General features: G+C 41.4%; 1 protein-coding gene across 1 annotated transcript in view; it reads left to right on the top strand.

Moving 5' to 3' along the window:
• Positions 1–3283: 3283 nt before the first annotated feature.
• The window catches only part of LOC120053305 (eukaryotic translation initiation factor 4 gamma 2-like), a 100871-nt gene continuing 81983 nt past the window's right edge, over positions 3284–22171 (top strand). Inside the window, exon 1 of the mRNA XM_039000437.1 lies at positions 3284–3523. Coding sequence (XP_038856365.1) covers positions 3284–3523 — 240 coding nt within the window. The remainder of the gene's footprint in view (positions 3524–22171) is intronic.

Raw genomic sequence — 22171 nt, 5'->3', positions numbered from 1 at the left:
CTGAGCTTTCCTAAGTCATATGATATATAATAATCCAACCTAATTGTATTTGTCACATGTGCCGAATACAGGTGTAGACATTACAGTGAAATGCTTACTTACAAACCAACAATGCAGTTAAGAAAATTAAGATGGTGAGGAAGGCACTTTAGAAGAACAACCAGGCATCCTCTACTGACGGGATGAGGTTAATATCCTTCCAGGATACCTGGGACAGGTCAATTAGAAAGGCCTGCTTGCAGAAGTGTTTTAGGGAGCGTTTGACAGTGATGAGGGGTGGTCGTTTGACCGCGGACCCATAACGGACGCAGGAAATAAGTCAGTGATCGCTGAGATCCTGGTTGAAAACAGCAGATGTAAATTTAGAGGGCAAGTTGGTCAGGATGATATAGGTAAACCTAGGCATTGAGTGACGATGATAGAGGCTGCAAAAACGGTATTTCTGATCAATTTGAAGTCATTTTAAAATTTACAAAAAATGTGCTTCTCTTTTAAAAGCAAGGACATTTTCTAAGTGACCGAAAACTTTTGAACGGTAGTGTGTGTGTGTTGTGGTAATTACATTGTTTGCTCTATAACCTGTTAGTTCACATGCCTTGACACGGTAATATATAGGCCTAAGTCCTATACAATAAGAAGAGACATATTAAATTTAATAAACATTTACATGATCTACAGCATGGTCAAGCAAGTACATTTTTCCCGACATTTTGATTTATTGATTTAGAACAGAGTTACCGCAAGTCGCCAAGAAAACCGCCCTGCCGCCACTATTCCAGCACCATTTCAACATCATCTAATCACCTATGCTTAGTCTAATACAGTGACAACTAAAAGATGCCAAACACTCTTTAGTCCAAAAAACATTAGCTAAATATTGTAGTATCTGGGATCTACATCTGTTTATATTAGTTACTATGCTGTTACTAAGCAGTGATTATTACGACAGTGTTACGTTACTACACCTAATAGGAAATGCACATGCGCACTAGTGTGCCCGAGAACTGTAGAGCAGGAGAGGTTTTGACTAGACGAAAACTAACTGTACTCCGTCTCCTGCCTGGTCATTTCTCCACAACACAAATATTACAGTGGCGACGAGGTGATTCAACTTCTTTAACGGACATTGCTTGAAGGGAAGAATGTTGCGTGAGTAATGAAACTCAAAATAATTATGTAATTCGTCAGTTATTTTTTATTTTCTTTCGCCAGTAAAAAACGGCTAAGCACTGCTAGCAGATACAGTGTTCAGGAGCTGCCAAGTAGCAAGACTATTGGAGTCCAGAATAGCGACACTGCCCTCTGGTGGTTAAATAAAATAAAATAAACTGTCATTGAACCCATTGAAATTAGGCGATCTCGGTGGAGAAATATTGTCAAGAAGGAAAAAAAAAAAAGGAAGAAGGAACGTAACACGGTGTGTACATTATTACAATGAGTGCAGTGAACGAAGTAATTGCAGAAACTTCTGAAGTGAAGAATTAGATGAAAATTAAAGAATACAAGGAATAAGGAAACTGAACAATTAACTGTGAAAATGGCAACCATTGGTCGAGTACCAGAGTTTGAGGCTACAAAAGAGGATTTTGATTCCTATTTGGAGCGTTTTGAGCGTTGGCTGGCTGCAAATGAAATCAAAGATGAAAAGAAAGCAGACGTATTTCTCAGTGTTTTGGGTCCAACTGAGTATGGATTGCTGAAAGGTCTCATTGAACCAATAAAAGCAGTGGAGTTGACCGATGCAGAACTGACTGATACTCTTTCAAGGCATTTCAAGCCTAAGCCAATTCTCATTGCAGAACGTTTCAGATTTTACCAACGTCACCAGAGTCAAGGGGAAACCGTGGCAGACTACATCCTTGCTTTGAAAAGGCTGGCAAGTACATGTGAGTTTGCACTATTTCTTGATGATGCTCTTCGAGACAAGTTTGTATGTGGTCTCACAGGTGAAGCATATCACAGAAGGCTTCTGTCAGAGAAGGACCTGACCTTTCGGAAAGCCTGTGATATCGCACTTGGACTCGAGCTTGCCCACAGGGATACTATTGAGCTATCGGGATATGCAGAACGTCAGAAAGGTGTTCATAAGGTCAGTGATGCACGTGGTGAAAAAGGCTCACAAAAGTCACACTTTTCTCAGTCCTGTCCTCAAGGTTACACAAGAACAAAGCAGCCCACATCTCAAAGGTCTAAGCCAAGTTGCTACAGATGTGGGGGAGATAATCATCAGCACAGTGAATGTCGATTCCAAAATGTAAAGTGCCACAATTGTGGAAAGGTTGGACATTTACAGAAAGTGTGTAAAGCCTCAAAACGCACAGCAAGAGCGCACAAAGTGTCAGACGCAGCACAAGAAGAGGAAGGTACTACTGAAACAGTATTGGAACTGTCCACAGTGTACACAGCTCAACAACAAAAAGATGGAATCTATCTCAACATGGAGTTAGCGGGAAAACCGGTAAAAATGCAGCTGGACACCGGAGCGTCTGTATCTCTGGTTCCAGAGAGACTCTACAAAGAAAAACTGAAAGAGTGCCCTTTTCAGCCAGCGTCCATCCGCCTTTCTTCATACACTGGTGACACTATTCCTGTGTTAGGGCAGATCCAGGTACCAGTCCGGTATGAGGGGAAGGAGTGGACGCTACCGCTTGTCATTGTTAAAGGAGAAAAATCAGCCTTGCTAGGCAGAAACTGGCTACAAAAGATCAAGTTGAACTGGGGAGAAATCTTCAGTCTGAGAAAGGACAAACCAGTGAGTCAGGCTACACTCACTAACATGCTGGAGAAGCACAAAGAACTTTTCAATGATGGCTACGGCGAAATACAAGACTTCACAGCAAAAGTCAGAGTGCAAGAAGGAACCAAGCCTATCTTTCACAAACCACGTCCAGTTCCCTATGCTCTTAAGGAAGCAGTAGAGAAGGAACTGGACCGCCTACAGAAGAATAACATAATCACGAAAGTAGCGAGGAGCGACTGGGCCGCTCCGATTGTTGTAGTCCCAAAGAAAGACAAGACCGTCAGAATGTGCGGTGACTACAAGGTCACAGTAAATCGCTGCATACTACCAGAGGAATATCCACTACCAAACGCTGAAGATCTGTTTGCCACTCTAGCTGGTGGGAAGGTTTTCAGTAAGCTGGACCTGGCATTCGCTTATCAGCAACTGAAGCTGGATCCGGAGTCAGAACAGTATCTGACCATCAATACACACAAGGGGCTATTCAGATTCAATCGCTTGGCCTATGGAATCTCGACAGCTCCAGCGATATTCCAACACACAATGGATCAGATCTTGGACGGTATAGACAACGTTGTGTGCTTCATGGACGACATCCTCGTGTCAGCACCAACCATTGGAGAGCACCTTGTAGTGCTGGACAAAGTGATGTCAAGACTGGAGAAATACGGAGTGAGAATGAAACGCAGCAAGTGTGAGTTCCTCCAGGACTCAGTGGAGTATCTCGGATACAAGATTGATGCACAAGGCCTGCACCCAACCAACAGCAAGGTGGAAGCAATCGTACACGCACCAGCACCCACAAATATCTCAGAGCTGAGGTCATTTTTGGGGCTCCTGAACTATTACGGAAAGTTTGTGGCAAACTTGTCCACATTGTTGCATCCGCTTCACCAACTGCTGCAGGCCGATACAAAGTGGAATTGGTCCCCACAATGCGAAGAAGCATTCAAGACTTGCAAACAGCGTCTGCTAAAGAGCAAGTGGCTTGCCCACTACAACACAGAGATGAAGCTGAGACTCGCGTGTGATGCATCTCCATACGGAGTAGGAGCCGTCATCTCACATGTTCTATCGTCAGGTGAAGAACACCCTATTGCATTTGCATCACGGACTCTGTCACCAAGTGAGAGAAATTATGCTCAAATTGAGAAGGAAGCCCTGAGCATAATATTCGGAGTGAAGAAGTTTCACAAATACCTGTACGGAAGGAAGTTCCAACTGCTGACAGATCACAAGCCTCTGTTGGCCATCCTTGGACCAAAATCAGCTATACCAACCCTTGCTGCACTTCGAATGCAACGTTGGGCTCTGATATTGTTAGCCTACGACTACGAGATTGAGTACAGACGATCCAGTGATCACGCAAATGCAGATGCACTATCAAGACTACCATGCAATAGTGACTCCGACAGTGAAGATGATAGAGCAGTCTTCCAGATCTCTCTCATTGACGAACTGCCCATATCTGCTTCAGACATAGCAGAGGAAACAAGGAAAGATCCAGTGCTTTCCAAAGTCTTGGACTTAACATTAGGAGGTTGGCCAAACTTCGTAAATGACGATAACCTTCGTCCATTCATCGACAAGAAAGACCAGTTGTCAAGCACTGTGGCAAAGCACCAGCTACAGCAGAAGAAAGCTCATGACAGACACTCAAAGACTGTCAGAGGATTCAAAGAGGGAGAGAGGGTGATGGTACGTGATTTCAGACACCCCAAGAGCCTGTGGAACTCAGGTGTGATCTTGCAACGCAAAGGACCTTTGACTTACCAAGTCCAAATTGGTCATCGCCAGGTCAACGTTCATGTGGATCATCTGCTACGGTCCAACGCCCCAGCAGAGACACGCCGAGAGAACAATAACGACCCCCAGGACTATTCTCCTGACTGTGGACGTACGGGAGAGACAGAGCCTGACCTTCCACCCGAACCTGGCCCACTACCGGAAGCCCAGGAGGAGCGGAGATATCCTATTCGACAGCGAAAGGCACCTCAAAAGTTTGACCTGTGAGTTGAGCTGTTTAAGGTAACAGACAGTAAAACAAACAAACACTTTAATATGTCCTAGATAAAAGGAAAGAAAACGGACATTACCTGGGTTAGTTATTAGGACACAAACTCCATCTTCGGGGCAGAATAATCCCCTGGATTTGTGCTGGGCTCTGAAAAGTCTGCTTCAACCCAGTAGTTGAAAAATGTTAAGAATGCATTGTTCAAATATTGCATTAGTAGTTCCCTAACATATTTACCTTGTTCTCTGGGAGTTAAAAACTATGGGGGGAGGAGTGTAGTATCTGGGATCTACATCTGTTTATATTAGTTACTATGCTGTTACTAAGCAGTGATTATTACGACAGTGTTACGTTACTACACCTAATAGGAAATGCACATGCGCACTAGTGTGCCCGAGAACTGTAGAGCAGGAGAGGTTTTGACTAAACGAAAACTAACTGTACTCCGTCTCCTGCCTGGTCATTTCTCCACAACACAAATATTACAAATATGATGTGGCTGTCCATGGTAGCCTATGTATTTCTGTGTGTGTGTGCGTGCGTGCAAGTAGAATTATTTTTTTGACTCACCCTACTTGTAGAGAAGCGTCAATGCCATTCTCTTTCATGTTGCCTAAACGGTCTATGACTCTGTCATACAGTATACACGTTTAGTTGTTGTCCTAGGCTACCTGGCTAAAATGCTTGCTTGTTAGCCTAACTTTCTTTCTTGGGCAACGATTCGCCAGGCCAGCTAGTTAACATTAGCCTACTACATCTAGCTTCATGTTGAACTTCCATCCTCTCATACCAGGGGCAACATTTCTTAATTTATGGTTGGATCAGATTACAATTATTATAATAACCACAAGTCCAGATCCCTATCCATGGCTAATTTAGGAAAGGAACGATTTTAGCTCGTTAGTTACCAGAGGACAACATGTCAAGCCCTGACCATAGACAGCTTTTTATTCTCTATGTTGGTTAGGTCGGGGTGTGACTAGGGTGGGTCATCTAGGTGATTTATATTTCTATGTTGGCCTGGTATGGTTCCCAATCAGAGGCAGCTGTTTATCGTTGTCTCTGATTGGGGATCATATTTAGGCAGCCATTTTCCCCTTTGTGCTTTGGTAGGATCTTGTCTAGGTATAGTTGCCTGCGAGCACTACATGAGCTTCACGTTTTGTTTTGCAATTTGTTTTCTTTGAGTTTCACTTAATAATAAAGAGGATGGAACCATACCATGTTGCATCTTGGTCCACTCATTATAATAATCGCGACACAACAAGATGCAACAATTCATTTTTTTTTCTATTAATGATGTTTGGCTTCTGATGTAATGTGAATGGTGTGAAGCCAAATCCAAACTGGATTACCTTTACACTTTTTTTGGTGTGCCAGGACCATTCACAGCTGAGCTCACTCAGTTTAGCTTAATGCTATATTTTATAAAAAAATTCAAGAGGCCAAATGTTCGCTGGCTTCCCTTGCATTCAATGCTAAGGGGGACAACAATGTAATACTCTTTGACCAGACAGAATAAGATAGATGGGCTACAAATACTGAGACAGAGGGGCGCTGTTTGGAGGCTTTCTCTGGTGAGATACATTCAGCCTCTTGTGAATTGAAGGACATTTATGAAACACAGAGAGATGAAAAATACATTATTTTGTATGTTTTTTTCCCCCTGTTTTCCTGGTAAATGTTTTGGGGAAGCCTGGCTTCCCTTAGCATCCAAGAATACATGTCATTGCTGATTACATTTTTTTTTTAATTAAGTACCATCAGTCACTAAAACAGGTGTTCCTTATTTTGTAAGGATCAGAGAATAAATAGATTTTACTGTTAAAGACTTACTGTGACTTTAGAAAGTATTCACAACCCTTGACTTTTTCCACATTTTGTTGTGTTACACCCTGCATTTAAAATGGGTTAAATTGAGATTGAGTCACTGGCCTACACACAATACCCCATAATGTCATAGTGGAATTATGTTTATCAATTCATTTAAAATGAAAAGCTGAAATGTTTTGAGACAATACGTTTTCAACCCCTTTGTTATGGCAAGCCTAAATGGGTTCAGGAGTAAAAATGTGCTGAACAAGTCACAAAAGTTGCATGGACTCACTCTGTGTGCAATAGTAGTGTTTAACATGATTTTTGAATGACTACCTCATCTCTGTACCCCACACATACAATTATCTGTAAGGTCTATCAGTCGAGCAGGGAATTTCAAATACAACCACAGAGACCAGGGAGGTTTTCCAATGTCTCACAAAGAAGGGCACCTATTGGTAGATGGGTAAAAATAAATAATAAAGCAGACATTGAATATCCCTTTGAGCATGGTGAAGTGATTAATTACATTTGGGATGGTTTCTCAATAGACACCAACTAACTCAGTTGCCGGAGTGTAAGGAAACCGCTCAGAGATTTAACCATGAGGTCAATGGTGACTTTAAAACAGTTAGAGTTAAATGGCTGTGATAGGGGAAAACTGAGGATTGATGTCATGCCTACTACCGCTCCCCCGCTCAACATCGCTGATCTACTGACCACCAGCCCTGGCAACCATCATTACACACACCTGGACATAATTATTTCCTTGATTTCTCTCCCCTTATTTAGCCCTCAGTAGCCATCAGTCACTGGGTAGTATTGCTTTGATTCACGTTCTGTACACTCTTGTTTTGTTTATCTGCATTTTTCATTATTAAACTCACCTTCTGCACCTGCTTCCTGACTCCCGGCGTATACGTAACAATGGATCAATGTCACGTTCTGACCTTAGTTCCTTTTTTATGTCTTTATTTTAGTTTGGTCAGGGCGTGAGTTGGGGTGGGCATTCTATGTTTTGTAGTCTAGTTTTTGTATTTCTGTGTTTGGCCTGGTATGGTTTTCAATCAAAGGCAGCTGTCGATCGTTGTCTCTGATTGAGAATCATACTTAGGTAGCCTGTTTTCCCACTATGGGTTGTAGGTAGTTGTTTTCTGTGTCTGTTTTTTCCTGTTTCAGTCTCGTTCATTCTCTTTTGTTGTTTTGTCATTCAGTGTTCATGTTCAGTTGGATTTCATTAAAATGGACACTTACCACGCTGCACATTGGTCCGATCTTTCATACTCGTCATCAGACGAGGACGAGTACCGTTACAATCAACAACATTGTAGTTACTCCACAATACTAACCTAATTGACATAGGGAAAAGAAGGTTGCCTGAACAAAAACATGCATCCGGTTTGCAACAAGGCACTAAAGTAATACTGCAAAAAATGTGGCAAAGCAATTCACTTTCTGTCCTGAATACAAAGTGTGATGTTTGGGGTAAGTCCAAAACAACACATTACTGAGTATCACTCCATATTCGCAAGCATAGTGATGGCTGCTTCAAGTTATGAGTATGCTTGTAATCGTTAAGGAGTTTTTCAGGATGAAATGGAAAGGAGCTAAGCACAGGCAAACACCTAGAGGAAAACCTGGTTCAGTCTGCTTTCCACAATACACTGAGTGATGAATTCACCTTTCAGCAGAACAATAACCTAAAAGGCTAAATCTACACTGGAGTTACTTACCAAGAAGACCGTGAGAGGCCGAGTTACAGTTTTGTCCTAAATCTACTTGACAATCTATAGCAAGACCTGAAAATAGTTGTCTAGCAATGATGAACAACCAATTTGACAGAGCTTATCATTTTTTTTAAAGAGTAATAGGCAAATATTGCACAATCCAGGTGTGGAAAGCTCTTAGAGACTTACCCAGAAAGACTCACAGCTAAAGGTGCTTCTACAAAGTAGTGACTCGGGTGTGAATACTTATGCAAAACATGTCTAAAAACATGTTTTCATTTCAGCATTATGGGCTATTGTGTGTAGATGGGTGAGAAAAATATATATTTAATCTATTTTGATTTCAGGCTGTAACACAACAAAACGTGGAATAAGTCAAAGGGTATTAAGACTTTCTGAAGGCAGTATACAGATGAAGTCAGAAGTTTACATACACCTTAGCCAAATACATTAACTCAGTTTCACAATTCCTGACATTTAATCCTAGTAAAAATCACTGTCTTAGGTCAGTTAGGATCACCACTTTATTTTAAGAATGTGAAATGTCTGAATAATAGTAGAGTGATTTATTTCAGCTTTTATTTATTTCATCACATTCCCAGTGGGTCAGAAGTTTACATACTGAATTAGTATTTGGTAGCATTGCCTTTAAAGTGTTTAACCTGAGTCAAACGTTTCGGGTAGCCTTCCACAAGCTTCCCAGTTCTGAGTTAACAGTTGTTTTGGGCGTGGGAAAAATCATGCTGGATTGACAGCATGGCCAATGTTGAATGTTTATAATTTAAGATTGGAAAAGGGATCCTTAAACCTTGAATTGGGACCACACACCCACTCCACTGAATAGCATATGAGCACCGATACGTTTTATGTAAAATTTGTCTTCATTATTTCTCTTCATATGACTAGGATTAAAAAGGATTTGCCAGTAGATTGCTAACTTGATTCATGATGATGACTGATAGCCTTCCACAATAAGTTGGGTGAATTTTGGCCCATTCTTCCTGACAGAGCAGGTGTAACTAAGTCAGGTTTGTAGGCCTCCTTGCTCGTACACGCTTTTTCAGTTCTGCCCACAAATTTTCTATAGGATGGAGGGCAGGGCTTTGTGATGGCCACTCCAATACCTTGACTTTGTTGTCCTTAAGCCATTTTGCCACAACTTTGGAAGTATGCTTGGGGTCATTGTCCATTTGGAAGACCCATTTGCAACCAAGCTTTAACTTCCTGACTGATGTCTTGATGTTGCTTCAATATAACCAAAATCATTTTCCTCCCTCATGATGCCATCTATTTTGTGAAGTGCACCAGTCCCTCCTGCAGCAAAGCACCCCCACAACATGATGCTGCCACCCCGTGCTTCACAGTTGGGATGGTGCACTTCGGCTTGCAAGCCTCGCCCTTTTTCCTCCAAACATAACGAGGGTCATTATGGCCAAACAGTTCTATTTTTGTTTCATCAGACCAGAGGACATTTCTCCAGAAAGTATGATCTTTGTCCCCATGTGCAGTTGCAAACTGTAGTCTGGCTTTTTTAATGGTGGTTTTGGAGCAGTGGCTTCTTCCTTGCTGAGCGGCATTTCAGGTTATGTCGATATAGGACTTGTTTTACTGTGGATAAAGATACTTGTGTACCTTTTTCCTCCAGCATCTTCACAAGGTCCTTTGCTGTTGTTCTGGGATTGATTTGCTCTTTTCGCACCGATGTACCTTCATCTCTAAGAGACAGAACGCGTCTCCTTCCTGTGTGGTATGACGGCTGCGTGGTCCTGCAGTGATTATACTTGCGTACTATTGTTGTACAGATATGTGATTCTTTCAGGCATTTGGGAATTCCTCCCAAGGATGAACCAGACTTGTGGAGGTCTACAATTATTTTTCTGAGGTCTTGGGTGATTTATTTTCCCATGATGTCAAGCAAAGAAGCACTGAGTTTGAAGGTAGGCCTTGAAATACATCTACAGGTACACCTCCAATTGACTCAAATGATGTCAATTAGCCTATCTGAAGTTTCTAAAGCCATGACATAATTTTCTGACATTTTCCAAGCTGTTTAAAGGCAGTCAACTTACTGTATGTAAACTTCTGACCCACTGGAATTGTGATACAGTTAATTATAAGTGAAATAACCTGTGTCATGCACAAAGTAGATGTCCTAACCGACTTGCCAAAACTATAGTTTGTTAAAAAGAAATGTGTGGAGTGGTTGAAAAACAAGTTATCGACTCCAACCTAAGTGTATGTAAACTTCCCACTTCAACTGTACCTTCCAGAGCTTGACTTTTACACCATGATTTTGACTTTCATTATAACCTTGTTTTCGATTTGAGAGATTTTATTTAAACAAATGCATGTGTCACAATATATCAGTTGAATTGCAGTGCATCTGTTTATTATGTTATGCAAATAACTGACGAGAATATATGAAGAATGACAACAACCCTTTATTGCAGTCTGGTATCTTTATTTACTTTTGAACAAAATTATTCAAGAGTGTTTACGCATTAGAAAAATGTTAATAAGTGAAATCTCCAGTATCATCAAAGTATTTTTTGCAAAATGATGAAATAAGACTGTGATAACGAAGATTATACTATGGGCCATTGCATCTGATACCTAACACAGCAAGTAATACTAAGAGTACTTAGTATTGCTTACTGTGTTTGGCTTTAGATGCAGAGGCCTATAGTCTACCCTGTAGATAATCATGGCATTCTGCAATGAATAGACAGCAGACAGGATGGCCCACCATGCAAATAGGCTGTTCTCGTCCATCTTCTGCATATTCTGGTGACCTATCGAAAACAGTACAACAACGATATAGTGAATTAAGATGCATTATGTGGGCTCCCGAGTGGCGCAAGACACTGCGTGTCACTGCAGTACATGGTTTGAATCCAGGCTGCATCACATCTGGCCGTGATTGGGAGTGCCATAGGTTGACCAGCGTCATCCGGGACAGGCAGTCATTGTAAATAAGAATTTGTTCTTAACTGACTTGCCTAGTTAAATAAAAATGATGTATGCCTTTTGTTTTGATGACAAAACAATGTAGCCTACACACCTGTGGAACTCCAGCTCACAGATTGAATAACATGTGCCTTTGTTGTAAGGGATAAGTGCTGGGCCCTAGACCATCCTATTAGCCGACCAGGCTGCGTATGTTAATATAAAGGGTAATAATGAATTTTGTTTCGTAACGCTCACACAGTTTGAGCACCTACTCATTCAAGGTTTTTCTTAATTTTTTACTATTTTCTACATTGTAGAATAATAGTGAAGACATCAAAACTACGAAATAACACATATGGAATCATGTGGTAACCAAAATATATTTTATATTTCAAATTCTTCAAATAGCCACGCTTTGCCTTGAGGACAGCTTTGCACACTCTTGGCATTCTCTCAACCAGCTTCATGAGGTTGTCACCTGGAATACATTTCAATGTTAACAGGTGTGCCTTCTAAATAGTTAATTTGTGGAATTTCTTTCCTTCTTAATGCGTTTGAGCCAATCAGTTATGTTGTGACAAGGTAGGGGCGTATACAGAAGATAGCCCTATTTGGTAAATGACCAAGTCCATATTTCGGCAAGAGAAATGACAGTCTATCATTACTTTAAGCCATGAAGGTCAGTCAAAACGGAAAATTTCAAGAACTTTGAAAGTTTCTTCAAGTGCAGTCGCAAAAAAACATCAAGCGTTAAGATGAAACTGGCTCTCATGAGGACCGCCACAGGAATGGAAGACCCAGAGTTACCTCTGCTGCTGAGGATAAGTTTATTAGAGTTGCAGCCCAAATAAATGCTTCACAGAGTTCAAGTAACAGACACATCTCAACATCAGCTGTTCAGATGAGACTGTGTGAATCAGGCCTTCATGGTCAAATTGCTACAAAGAAACCACTACTAAAGGATACCAATAAGAAGATACTTGCTTAGGCCAAGAAACACGAGCAATGGACATTAGACCGGTGGAAATTAGTATTTTGGTTTGGAGTTCATATTAGAGATTTTTGGTTCTAACCGCTGTGTGCTTTTCTGTTGACACGGTCTGTGATTTACACTTAATCAGCACAGCTACTATCTGCAGCGATATGCCATCCCATCTGGTTTGGGCTTAGTGGGATATCATTTGTTTTTCATCAGGACAATGACCCAATACACCTCCAGGTTGTGTAAGGGCAATTTTACCAAGAAGAAGAGTGATGGAGTGCTGACCTGGCCTCCACAATCCCCCGACCTCTACCAAATTGAGATGGTTTGGGATGAGTCGGACAGCAAAGTGAAGAAAAGCAGCCAACAAGTGCTCAGCATATGTGGGAACTCCTTCAAGAGTTCAGTGAGTATTATTGTTTGGGTACGTTTTAGCCTGGTCGGGGCAGAGGAGAGTGAAAACAGGGTGGATCAAGTCATGTAAGCAAAAAGTGAAGGCGTTTGTGCTGGTAATCAGATTGAATGTTGTGTGTAATCAGCTATATGTATGCAGAGACCGTGGCATGAGTGAGCCGAGGTTGGAGATATCATGGGTTATCGTAAATTGTGGAGCAAGACAGGATTATCTAGGTTTATGCTTTGGCATCATCTATGGGCTGAATGTTACGTGGGTGGACCAGTTATCACTCTCCTTCCAAACATGGTTACATTTGTCAAGTCATGTGCCCCGGTTCTTGTATACACTGTAACAAGCACATTGAAGATTTGTAATATGCTGAAAAGTGGCCAAACTATTAGCTGATTTATGCTTGATCCAGTAATGCTGTCCGGAGGCTCCATACGGAGGGTGTGATGCAATTTCGGAACCTACGGAGGCTTGCGGAGGCCAAATCGAGGAGATGCGATACTGTGCACCTCCCAAATTTTGTAACAATGCGAAGGGCTCCGTATAGATCCACATTGACATGACTGGTTGACGGTAGGTGGGGTCGGGAGGTCCTGTATAAACACAAACTCACTTCCTTAACAGCTCTGCTGCTCAGAGAGCAATAATGATTAATTCCCTGACTTCTAAAAACTTTGACATTCACTATAAGATTTGAATAAACATTCTGCAATTAGGGAGTTTTTGCTTGTCAAACATAAACATAGCTGCCATCATAAATATTTTAGCCGCTGTTATCTTAGCAGACACGCATCTCTTTCAAAATAATATTACATTTCTCCCTTGTGCTCACCAGAGATGTGGTACATTGTAAAAAAAAAAAAAATAGCTGTTAAGTTAGCAAACTATGTTCATTTATTTGCAGGCACAACTTATTTCGACCCCTTAAATGTAATTGCAAAAATGTAGATTTCCGCCTTAATAGACATACTTTGGGTAACTGCTTTTAATGAGCAGTTATATAATAAGGACATGAAAAAACTTGGTAATATTGCAAAGGAAACACCTGGGAGATAAGGAAATGGTCCGAACATAAAATTAAAGACCCTGGAATGAGTAGGTGTGTCCAAACTTTTGCATGGTACTGTGTGTATATATATATATATATATATACATACATATATACACACACACAGTATGTATGCACTTATTAATGAAGCCGGTGACTGTCGTGGTAAACTCCTCAATTTTATCTGACGAATCCCGGAACATATTCCAGTCTGTGCTAGTGAAGCAGTCCTGTAGCTTAGCATCCTTTTCATTGAGCCACTTCTGTACTGAGCGCATCACTGGTCCTTTCTGGTAAGCAGGAATCAGGAGGATACAGTTATGGTCAGATTTTGTCAAAGGTAGTGCATTGTATGCGTTTCTGTGTGTGGAGTAAAGTTCATCTAGAGTTTTGTTGCCTCTAGTTGCACAGGTGACATGCTGGTAAAAATGAGGTAAAAATGATTTCAGTTTCAGTAAAATCACCGGCCACAAGAAACATTGCGTATGGATGTGCATTTTTTTTTTTGCTTATGGCCCTATAAAGCTGGTTGAGTGCAGTCTTAGTGCAAGCATCAGTTTGTAGTGGTAAATAGACAGCTACAAAAAATATAGATTAAAACTCTTGGTAAATAGTCTGCAGAATGTATTTTAAAATATAGTTCCTGTTCAGTTGAGTTTTCCATTTATATTAGTTCATATGAGTCACAATTCTTGACAGAGCTGATGGCCTGATCTTAGCAATGCTAATTAATCAACCTTTGGTGAAGAGGACTCATATCATAGAATTGTTCTGGGTTTCGTATCTCAGCCCAGTTCTGCAGCAAACATGTGGTTTTGACCCACTTTCTGCCCTCATCATCAGTCATGCAGAGGGTTGGTGCAGCTCAGATTAATTTCCCATGAATCACATTTATTCCTTGAATGGTTTCATGTCATTGTTACAGAATTACCTGTTCCATTCTACTGCTTGCCCTCACACATCTGAATATGTCATTATCAGTATGATAATACCTTAAATTAGGTATGAGGTATTCTATCTCAGGTGAGCAAAACCTTGAGACATCTTTAAGACTAGAGATCACCCACCAGCGACACACCCTTTCCTGAGGCTGCCGGATATATAGTTCTTCAGGTCCCATTGATAGGATAGTCTCGAACGGAGCTCTTCCAGTTCACTAGGTATGTACGTTCGCCAACAAAACAGAGAGAAATGGTGGTCTACATGCTCGCCAACATAGTTGAATCATGACACCGCCTCGCTTGGCTCTCATTCAGCACTTCCTCTTTTCGAGACCTGAGCATCAGGGTCTGGTCTGGGGTAAGCATAGCATCCAGACATCTTCATCCAAATCAAGGTTTGTGACCGCTGTTCTGATGTCCAGAAGCTGTTTTCGGTCCTAGGAAACGATGGTAGAAACAGTGCCTTCTTGACATGAGATGGGTGAAATAGGCAATCGTTTTCACTTAAAACAGTTTTTGAGTTTAAATTACACATTCTGTTCACATGTGACCTGTCTGGCAATTTGTAGTGTATGACTTTTCAGACGACAATTTTTCAGGAAGTAGTTTGGATGTACTGAATTACTTTCTTTTTTTTAAACTATATTTTTCTTTAGGGCAGCTTTAGTGTAGCTTATCTTCTTCCATTGTGAAGTAATTGTTAGCTTAGTAAACTATATTTTCAGAGTAGCTTCCTAAATATTTACACATCTTCTACAACCTATATAAATCAAATCCTATGGCATATTTAAGGTATTATCATTCAGATGTGTGAGGGCAAGCAGTAGAATGGAACAGGTAATTCTGTAACAATGACATGAAACCATTCAAGGAATAAATGTGATTCATGGGAAATTAATCTGAGCTGCACCAACCCTCTGCATGACTGATGATGAGGGCAGAAAGTGAGTCAAAACCACACGTTTGCTGCAGAACTGGGCTGAGATACGAAACCCAGAACAATCCTATGATATGAGTCCTCTTCACCAAAGGTTGATTAATTCATTAGCATTGCTGAGTCCAGGCCAACAGCTCTGTCAACAATTGTGACTCATATGAACTAATACAAATGGAAAATTCAACTAGACAGAAACTATCTTTTAAAATACATTGTCAGTTGGTCTGTGGAGACTCAAACTTCAGTCGTGATGACTTTGACCTCAGAGGTAACCGACCATGGAAATTTCAAAAGAAGTCCTACTTGCCAAACAGAGGCTGTCTACCCAAGCCAAAACAATAAGTGCAACATACATTAAACATTAGAGTGGTTCTCAAATTTGAGTAGCACACCTCTTACAAAAGTTCAGAATTTTAAAAGGAATTCATATTTTAATCACACCAGCGGTGCAATTAATCATAGCAGTGTTTAGGGTGAGAATGATGAATATTCAATTGCCCAACGTAGACACTGGAGGTCTGACCCTGCTTTCCCTCATTTTAAATATATTCTATTCAGTTATATTCCCTCTGCTTTGCTTTGGAACCCCTACTATTTGCTTCTCTGCACCCTAGCCTCCAACTCCAGTCATTAGACAAAATGACACAACGTCATTTGGCAAATCTACCATAACTCTATCCTCCTGATACCTGTTTACAGGCAAAAACTCAAACATGAAGTACCAGTTACTCGCTCAATACAGAAGTGGTCCGAAGAAGTGGATGCTAAGCTACAGCACTGTTTCTCTAGCACAGACTGGAATATGTTCCGTGATTCATCTGAATGGCATTGTGGAGTTTAGCACATCAGTCAACGGCTTTAAAGAAAACTGTAAGCTCGTCTCTCAGTTAAAAAAACATGTCAATACTTTGCCCCTTGATAACCAGCGCACTTCTGTATGTTGTAAAAGCGTTACATGGTCACTGCCCATATCACTGCATAATGCAAAAAATACACGAGAGTTCAAGGGCCTTGCTTTAACAAAGTTAACCATTTTCACTGTAGTGTCCAAAATGTCTTTCAAGCTGTCTGGCATTCCCTTGGCAGCAAGAGCCTCTTGGTGGATGCTGCAGTGTACCCAAGTGGCGCCGGGAGCAACTGCTTGCACGCACGTTACCACTCCACTATGTCTCCCTGTCATGGCTTTTGCGCCATCAGTACAGATACCAACACATCTTGACCACCAAAGTCCATTTGATGTCACAAAGCTGTCAAGTACTTAAATAAAGTAAATATCCTCTCATGTTGTCCTGGTTTCCAGTAGTTTGCAGAAGAGGATGTCTTCCTTAATTAATTGACCTCCCATAAACGTAACGGACATATACCAGGTGCCAGGCCTGCCACATCTGTTTGTCTCATCCAGCTGTAACGCATATAATTCACTGGCTTGTTTGTGAAGCAGTAATTGTTTCAAAACATCTCCTGCCATGTCACTGATGCGTCGTGACAGTGTTGTTCGATTAAGTAATTGTTTGTATAGTTTTTTGGGCCTTTTTCCTCTGCATTGTCCCAGCCATATCCATGGTAGCAGGAAGAATTAAGTCCTCCACAATAGCATGGGGCTTGCCTGTCCTAGCCACTCGGTAGCTCACCATATAAGACTGTCAGGAGGTCTATGTGTAGCTGGCGTATAGGAGTCAGGCGCAGGACAGCAGATATGAGTAAATAAACATATTTTACTTAACATATAATAATGCAATACAAAAACAGACCTTCCCACATAGAAACAATCACTCAAACAAACAAACATGGAAGAACAGAGGGTTAAATAATGAACAGGTAATTGGGGGATTGAAACCAGGTGTGTAAGACAAAACAAATGGAAAATTAAAAGTGGATCGGCGATGGCTAGACGGCCAGTGACGTCAACCGCCGAACGCCACCTGAACAAGGAGAGGGACTGACTTTGGTGGAAGTCGTGACATAACTCTTCTAGCTCCTTCTTATTAATGGTATCTGTTGCTTTTATACATGTCTTACTACACGAAAGTCGTCTTTATTGTTGCTCAAAAAACTCCCTTGGCTTATTTTTCAAATTGTCATGTTTCGTTTCTAAATGTCAAGGTTTCCCGCGAGAGAGTAATGGTTAATGTGATTGGATGTTAATTATTTTACTAGGCTACCTGTATTTGACATTGTGTTGTTATTTCGCTGAACACTAGATGGTTTAATTTTATTTTTGGCAGTAAAACGAGGCTACTCAGGCGAAGAAAACCTTACCCAAATGTATAGCTCCGTTGGAAAATATAGATGTACTGTTTGAAAATGTGAAGAAATGTAAAAAAAAAAAGATCTATTTTTTAAACGTATATACAAAATTTGCCGGATCCCCGACGGCATTGCGTGTACCCCAGTTCTGGATTACCTGGTCTATTGGTATAAGAAATGTCCAGCAAGCTATTCTAGTCTAGCTTTTCTCGCAATACACATGCACAGGTGCGTGCATGCATATTGCGCAAGAGACAGAGGCTATAAGTTAGAAGCTTATTATATAAGGGCTCAGGGCCAGACCCAGATGCAGACACGGGAGGCAGATGGTTTGAGTGTTTGATATTTATTAGTTCTAAAAGGGATAGGCAAGAGAATAGTCGTGGACAGCTAAAAGGTCAAAACCAGATCAGAGTCCAGGAGGTACAGAGTGGCAGGCAGGCTAGAGGTCAGGGCAGGCAGACTGTTCAGGCAGGCAGACTGTTCAGGCAGGCGAGTACAGAGTCCAGAAAACAGGCAAGGGTCAAAACCAGGAGGAATAGCAAAAGAGAGAATAGCAAAATCAGGATCATGGGAAAACACACGCTGGTTGACTTGAAACAGACAAGACGAACTGATACAGAGAGACAGGGAACACAGGGATAAATACACTGGGGAAAATATGCGACACCTGGAGGGGGTGGAGACAATCACAAGGACAGATGAAACAGATCAGGGCGTGACATATTATGCATAACCCATAATTACTTAGCTAAATATATAGATATTGAATTGAATGTATTACCTGAAAGAGGTAGGCTAGGACATCTACAGTATATACGAATAGAGCTATATATATCAACATAGAACAGGATCATCTATTTTGGATCCAATTTGAATGGAGTTAATGGAGAGTGCTCGTGTGTGCATTGATTTAAGCACTGATTTAAGCAATGCAATAAATCATTACAATTAAAAAATAAGGTGACCATTGAAAGACAGATGTAGATGGGTAAATTGGATGTGCATTCAGTCTTTATATTACTATAACACAGACTATGCTGCAGCAAATGCAGGCAGGCTGCCTGTCACAAGAAAAAAAGTTACCATGATGAGATGATAGGTCTACGTGCATTGTGACCTGCGCTCCATACTAAGATTGACTGTCTGTCCCCACCCTCAGCGTTGATGATTCATCATGCAGAGGCCGTAGAGAAGCCAGATTTAGACATTGCATATAAGAGTTAAGAGTTCCATTTCACGCCATGCTGTTTACCGGTTTCTTGCGGTTATTTATCCTGGGAAAAGGGAATGGTTTTGGGCGGTATATCCGGGTGACTCTTGTTAACCGGGTTCCGCCATTCAACCCTAGCTGGGTATCAGGCAAGCAAGACATGATGACAAGTTTGATGATTTGTGCTCTAGCCTACCACGCAAAGGCAAATACATGCTTAGGAAATTGATATGACAATTTAAGCCTTCTACCTGCATTCTGGATCCTATCCCCACCACCTTCTTCAAAACAGTTTTAATTGCATATCTGAAGTGCAAGCTATTGTTAATCACTCCCTGTTCACGGGCACTTTCTTCACTGCACTAAAGACTGCTATGATGAAATCCCATTCTGAAGAAAGGTCATCTAGATTCTTCAGTTCCTAGCAATTTTCAGCCAATCTCCAATTTTCCATTCTTAAGCAAAATTCTGGTTTAATTGGTTTTCAAACAGCAAAATAATGTAAGGGCCAACTGTATTTAAAATTTAAAAAAATCCAATGTGGTTTTTGTGCCCACAACAGCACAGAGACAGCCAGTGTTAAAGTGGTAAATGATCTTAGAGACAACACAGCACAAACAGCTCACTGTACTCTTGGATTCGACACTGTTGACCATGATGTCCTTCTGGACAGACTGGAGAGGTGGGTTGGCCTCTCCAGTCCAGTTCTAAATTGGTTTTTGGACCTACTTAACCCGGTCAAGAGTTTTGACACCATTGGTGAACATACCGTAACTCAGAGAAAATACAAAATCACATGTGGCATTCCACAAGGTTCGAAATGCAGTAAATCATTTTTTTTCCCCTCATCAAATCTACACAGAATACCCCATAATGGCAAAGCAAAATCAGGTTTAGAAATTTTGGCTAATTTCTTTTTTACAAAGCTGCAATATCACATTTACATAAGTATTCAGACCCTTTACTCAGTACTTTGTTGAAGCACCTTTGGCAGCGATTACAGCGTCAAGTCTTCTTGGGTATGACCCTACAAGCTTGGCAAACCTGTATTCAGGGAGTTTCTCCCATTCTTCCCTGCAGATCCTCTCAAGCTCTGTCAGGTTGGATGGGGAGCGTCACTGCACAGCTATCTGGAGCTCTGTCAGATTGACCAGATGGTTCTGACCAAGGCCCTTCTCTCCCGATTGCTCAGTTTGGCCAGGTGGCCAGCTCTAGGAAGAGTCTTAGTGGTTCCAAACTTCTTCCATTTAAGAATGATGGAAGGCACTGTGTTCTTTGGGACCTTCAATGCTGCAGACATTTTTTGGTACCCTTCCCCAGATCTGTGCCTCAACACAATCCTGTCTCTGAGGTCTACAGACAATTTCTTTGACCTCATGGCTTGGTTTTTGCACTGACATGCACTGTCAACTGTTTGACCTTATATAGCCAGGTGTGTGCCTTTCCAAATCATGTCCAATCAATTTAATATACCACAGGTGGACTCCAATCAGGTTGCAGAAACATCTAAACGATGATCAATGGAAACAGATTGCACTGTTCTTTTGCACATCTTAATCTTTTCTTTTTATTGGAGTGTCTGAGATGCCTTTTTCTTTGCAACTCTGGCTATAAGGCCAGCATCCCAGAGTCGCCTCTTCACTGTTTACGTTGAGACTGGTGTAAATTTTACCCCCTTTTCTCCCCAATTTTCGTGGTGTCCAATCGCTAGTAATTACTATCTTGTCTCATCGCTACAACTCCCTAACCTGGACGACGCTAGGCCAATTGTGCGTCGCCCCACGGACCTCCCAGTCGCGGCCGGCTGCAACAGAGCCTGGGCGCGAACCCAGAGACTCTGGTGGCGCAGCTAGCGCTGCGATGCGATGCAGTGCCCTAGACCACTGCGCCACCCGGGAGGCCCTGAGACTGGTGTTTTGCGGGTACTATTTAATGAAGCTGCCAGTTGAGGACTTGTGAGGCATCTGTTTCTCAAACTAGACTCGCTAATGTAATTGTCCTCTTGCTCAGTTGTGCACCAGGGCCTCCCACTCCTCTTTCTATTCTGGTTAGAGCCAGTTTGCGCTGTTCTGTGAAGGGAGTAGTACACAGCAATGTACGAGATCTTCAGTTTCTTGGCAATTTCTCGCATGGAATAGCCTTCACTTCTCAGAACAACAATAGACTGATGAGTTTCAGAAGAAAGTTCTTTGTTTCTGGCCATTTTGAGCCTGTTATCGAGGCCACAAATGCTATGCTCCAGATACTCAACTAGTCTAAAGAAGGACAGTTTTATTGCTTCTGTAATCAGAACAACAGTTTTCAGGTTTGCTAACATAAATTGCAAAAGGGTTTTCTAATGATCAATTAGCCTTTTAAAATGATAAACTTGGATTAGCTAACACAACGTGCCATTGGAAAACAGGAGTTATGGTTTCTGATAATGGGCCTAAGTACGCCTATGTAGACATTCCATTAGAAAATCTGCCTTTTTCAGCTACAATAGTCATTTGCAACATTACACTGTATTTCTGATCAATTTGATGTTATTTTAATGGACAAAAAATGTGCTTTTCTTTTTAAAACAAGGACCTCAAACTATTGAACGGTGGTGTACATATCCCAACCATCCGCACTTAGATAAAGGCTAGATCTGCCGCTTTCGAGAAGCGGAACACTAATCCGGACATTTATAAGAAATCCCATTAAGACCTCCGATGCACCATCAAACTGAAAAATGGTAAACACAGGGCTAAGATCGAATACTACTATGCCGGCTCTGATGCTCGTAAAACTTGGTATGGCTTGCAAACTATCATGGATTATAAAGGGAAACCCAGCCGTGATCTGCCCACTAACGTGGGTCGACCAAACAAGCTAAATGCTTTCTATACTTTCTAAACACTGAACCATGTATGAGAGCACCAGCCGATGTGAGTAAGATCTTCAAAACAGGTTAGCATTCACAAGTTCGCGGAGCAAGAATGATTACCAGGATGCATACTCAGAGTATGGTGCGTGTCTTCACTGATATTTTTGATCGCTCACTAACCCAGTCTATAATACCTACATGTTTCAAGTAGACCACCACAGTCCCTGTGCCCAAAAGCACCAAGGTAACCTGTCTAAATGACGATATCCCAGTAGCACTCACATCTGTATCCATGAAATGC

This window comes from Salvelinus namaycush, chromosome 9 (genome assembly GCF_016432855.1).
Source record: "Salvelinus namaycush isolate Seneca chromosome 9, SaNama_1.0, whole genome shotgun sequence".
In the NCBI taxonomy this organism is placed as follows: domain Eukaryota; kingdom Metazoa; phylum Chordata; class Actinopteri; order Salmoniformes; family Salmonidae; genus Salvelinus; species Salvelinus namaycush.
This window is presented reverse-complemented; position numbering and strand designations above follow the sequence as displayed.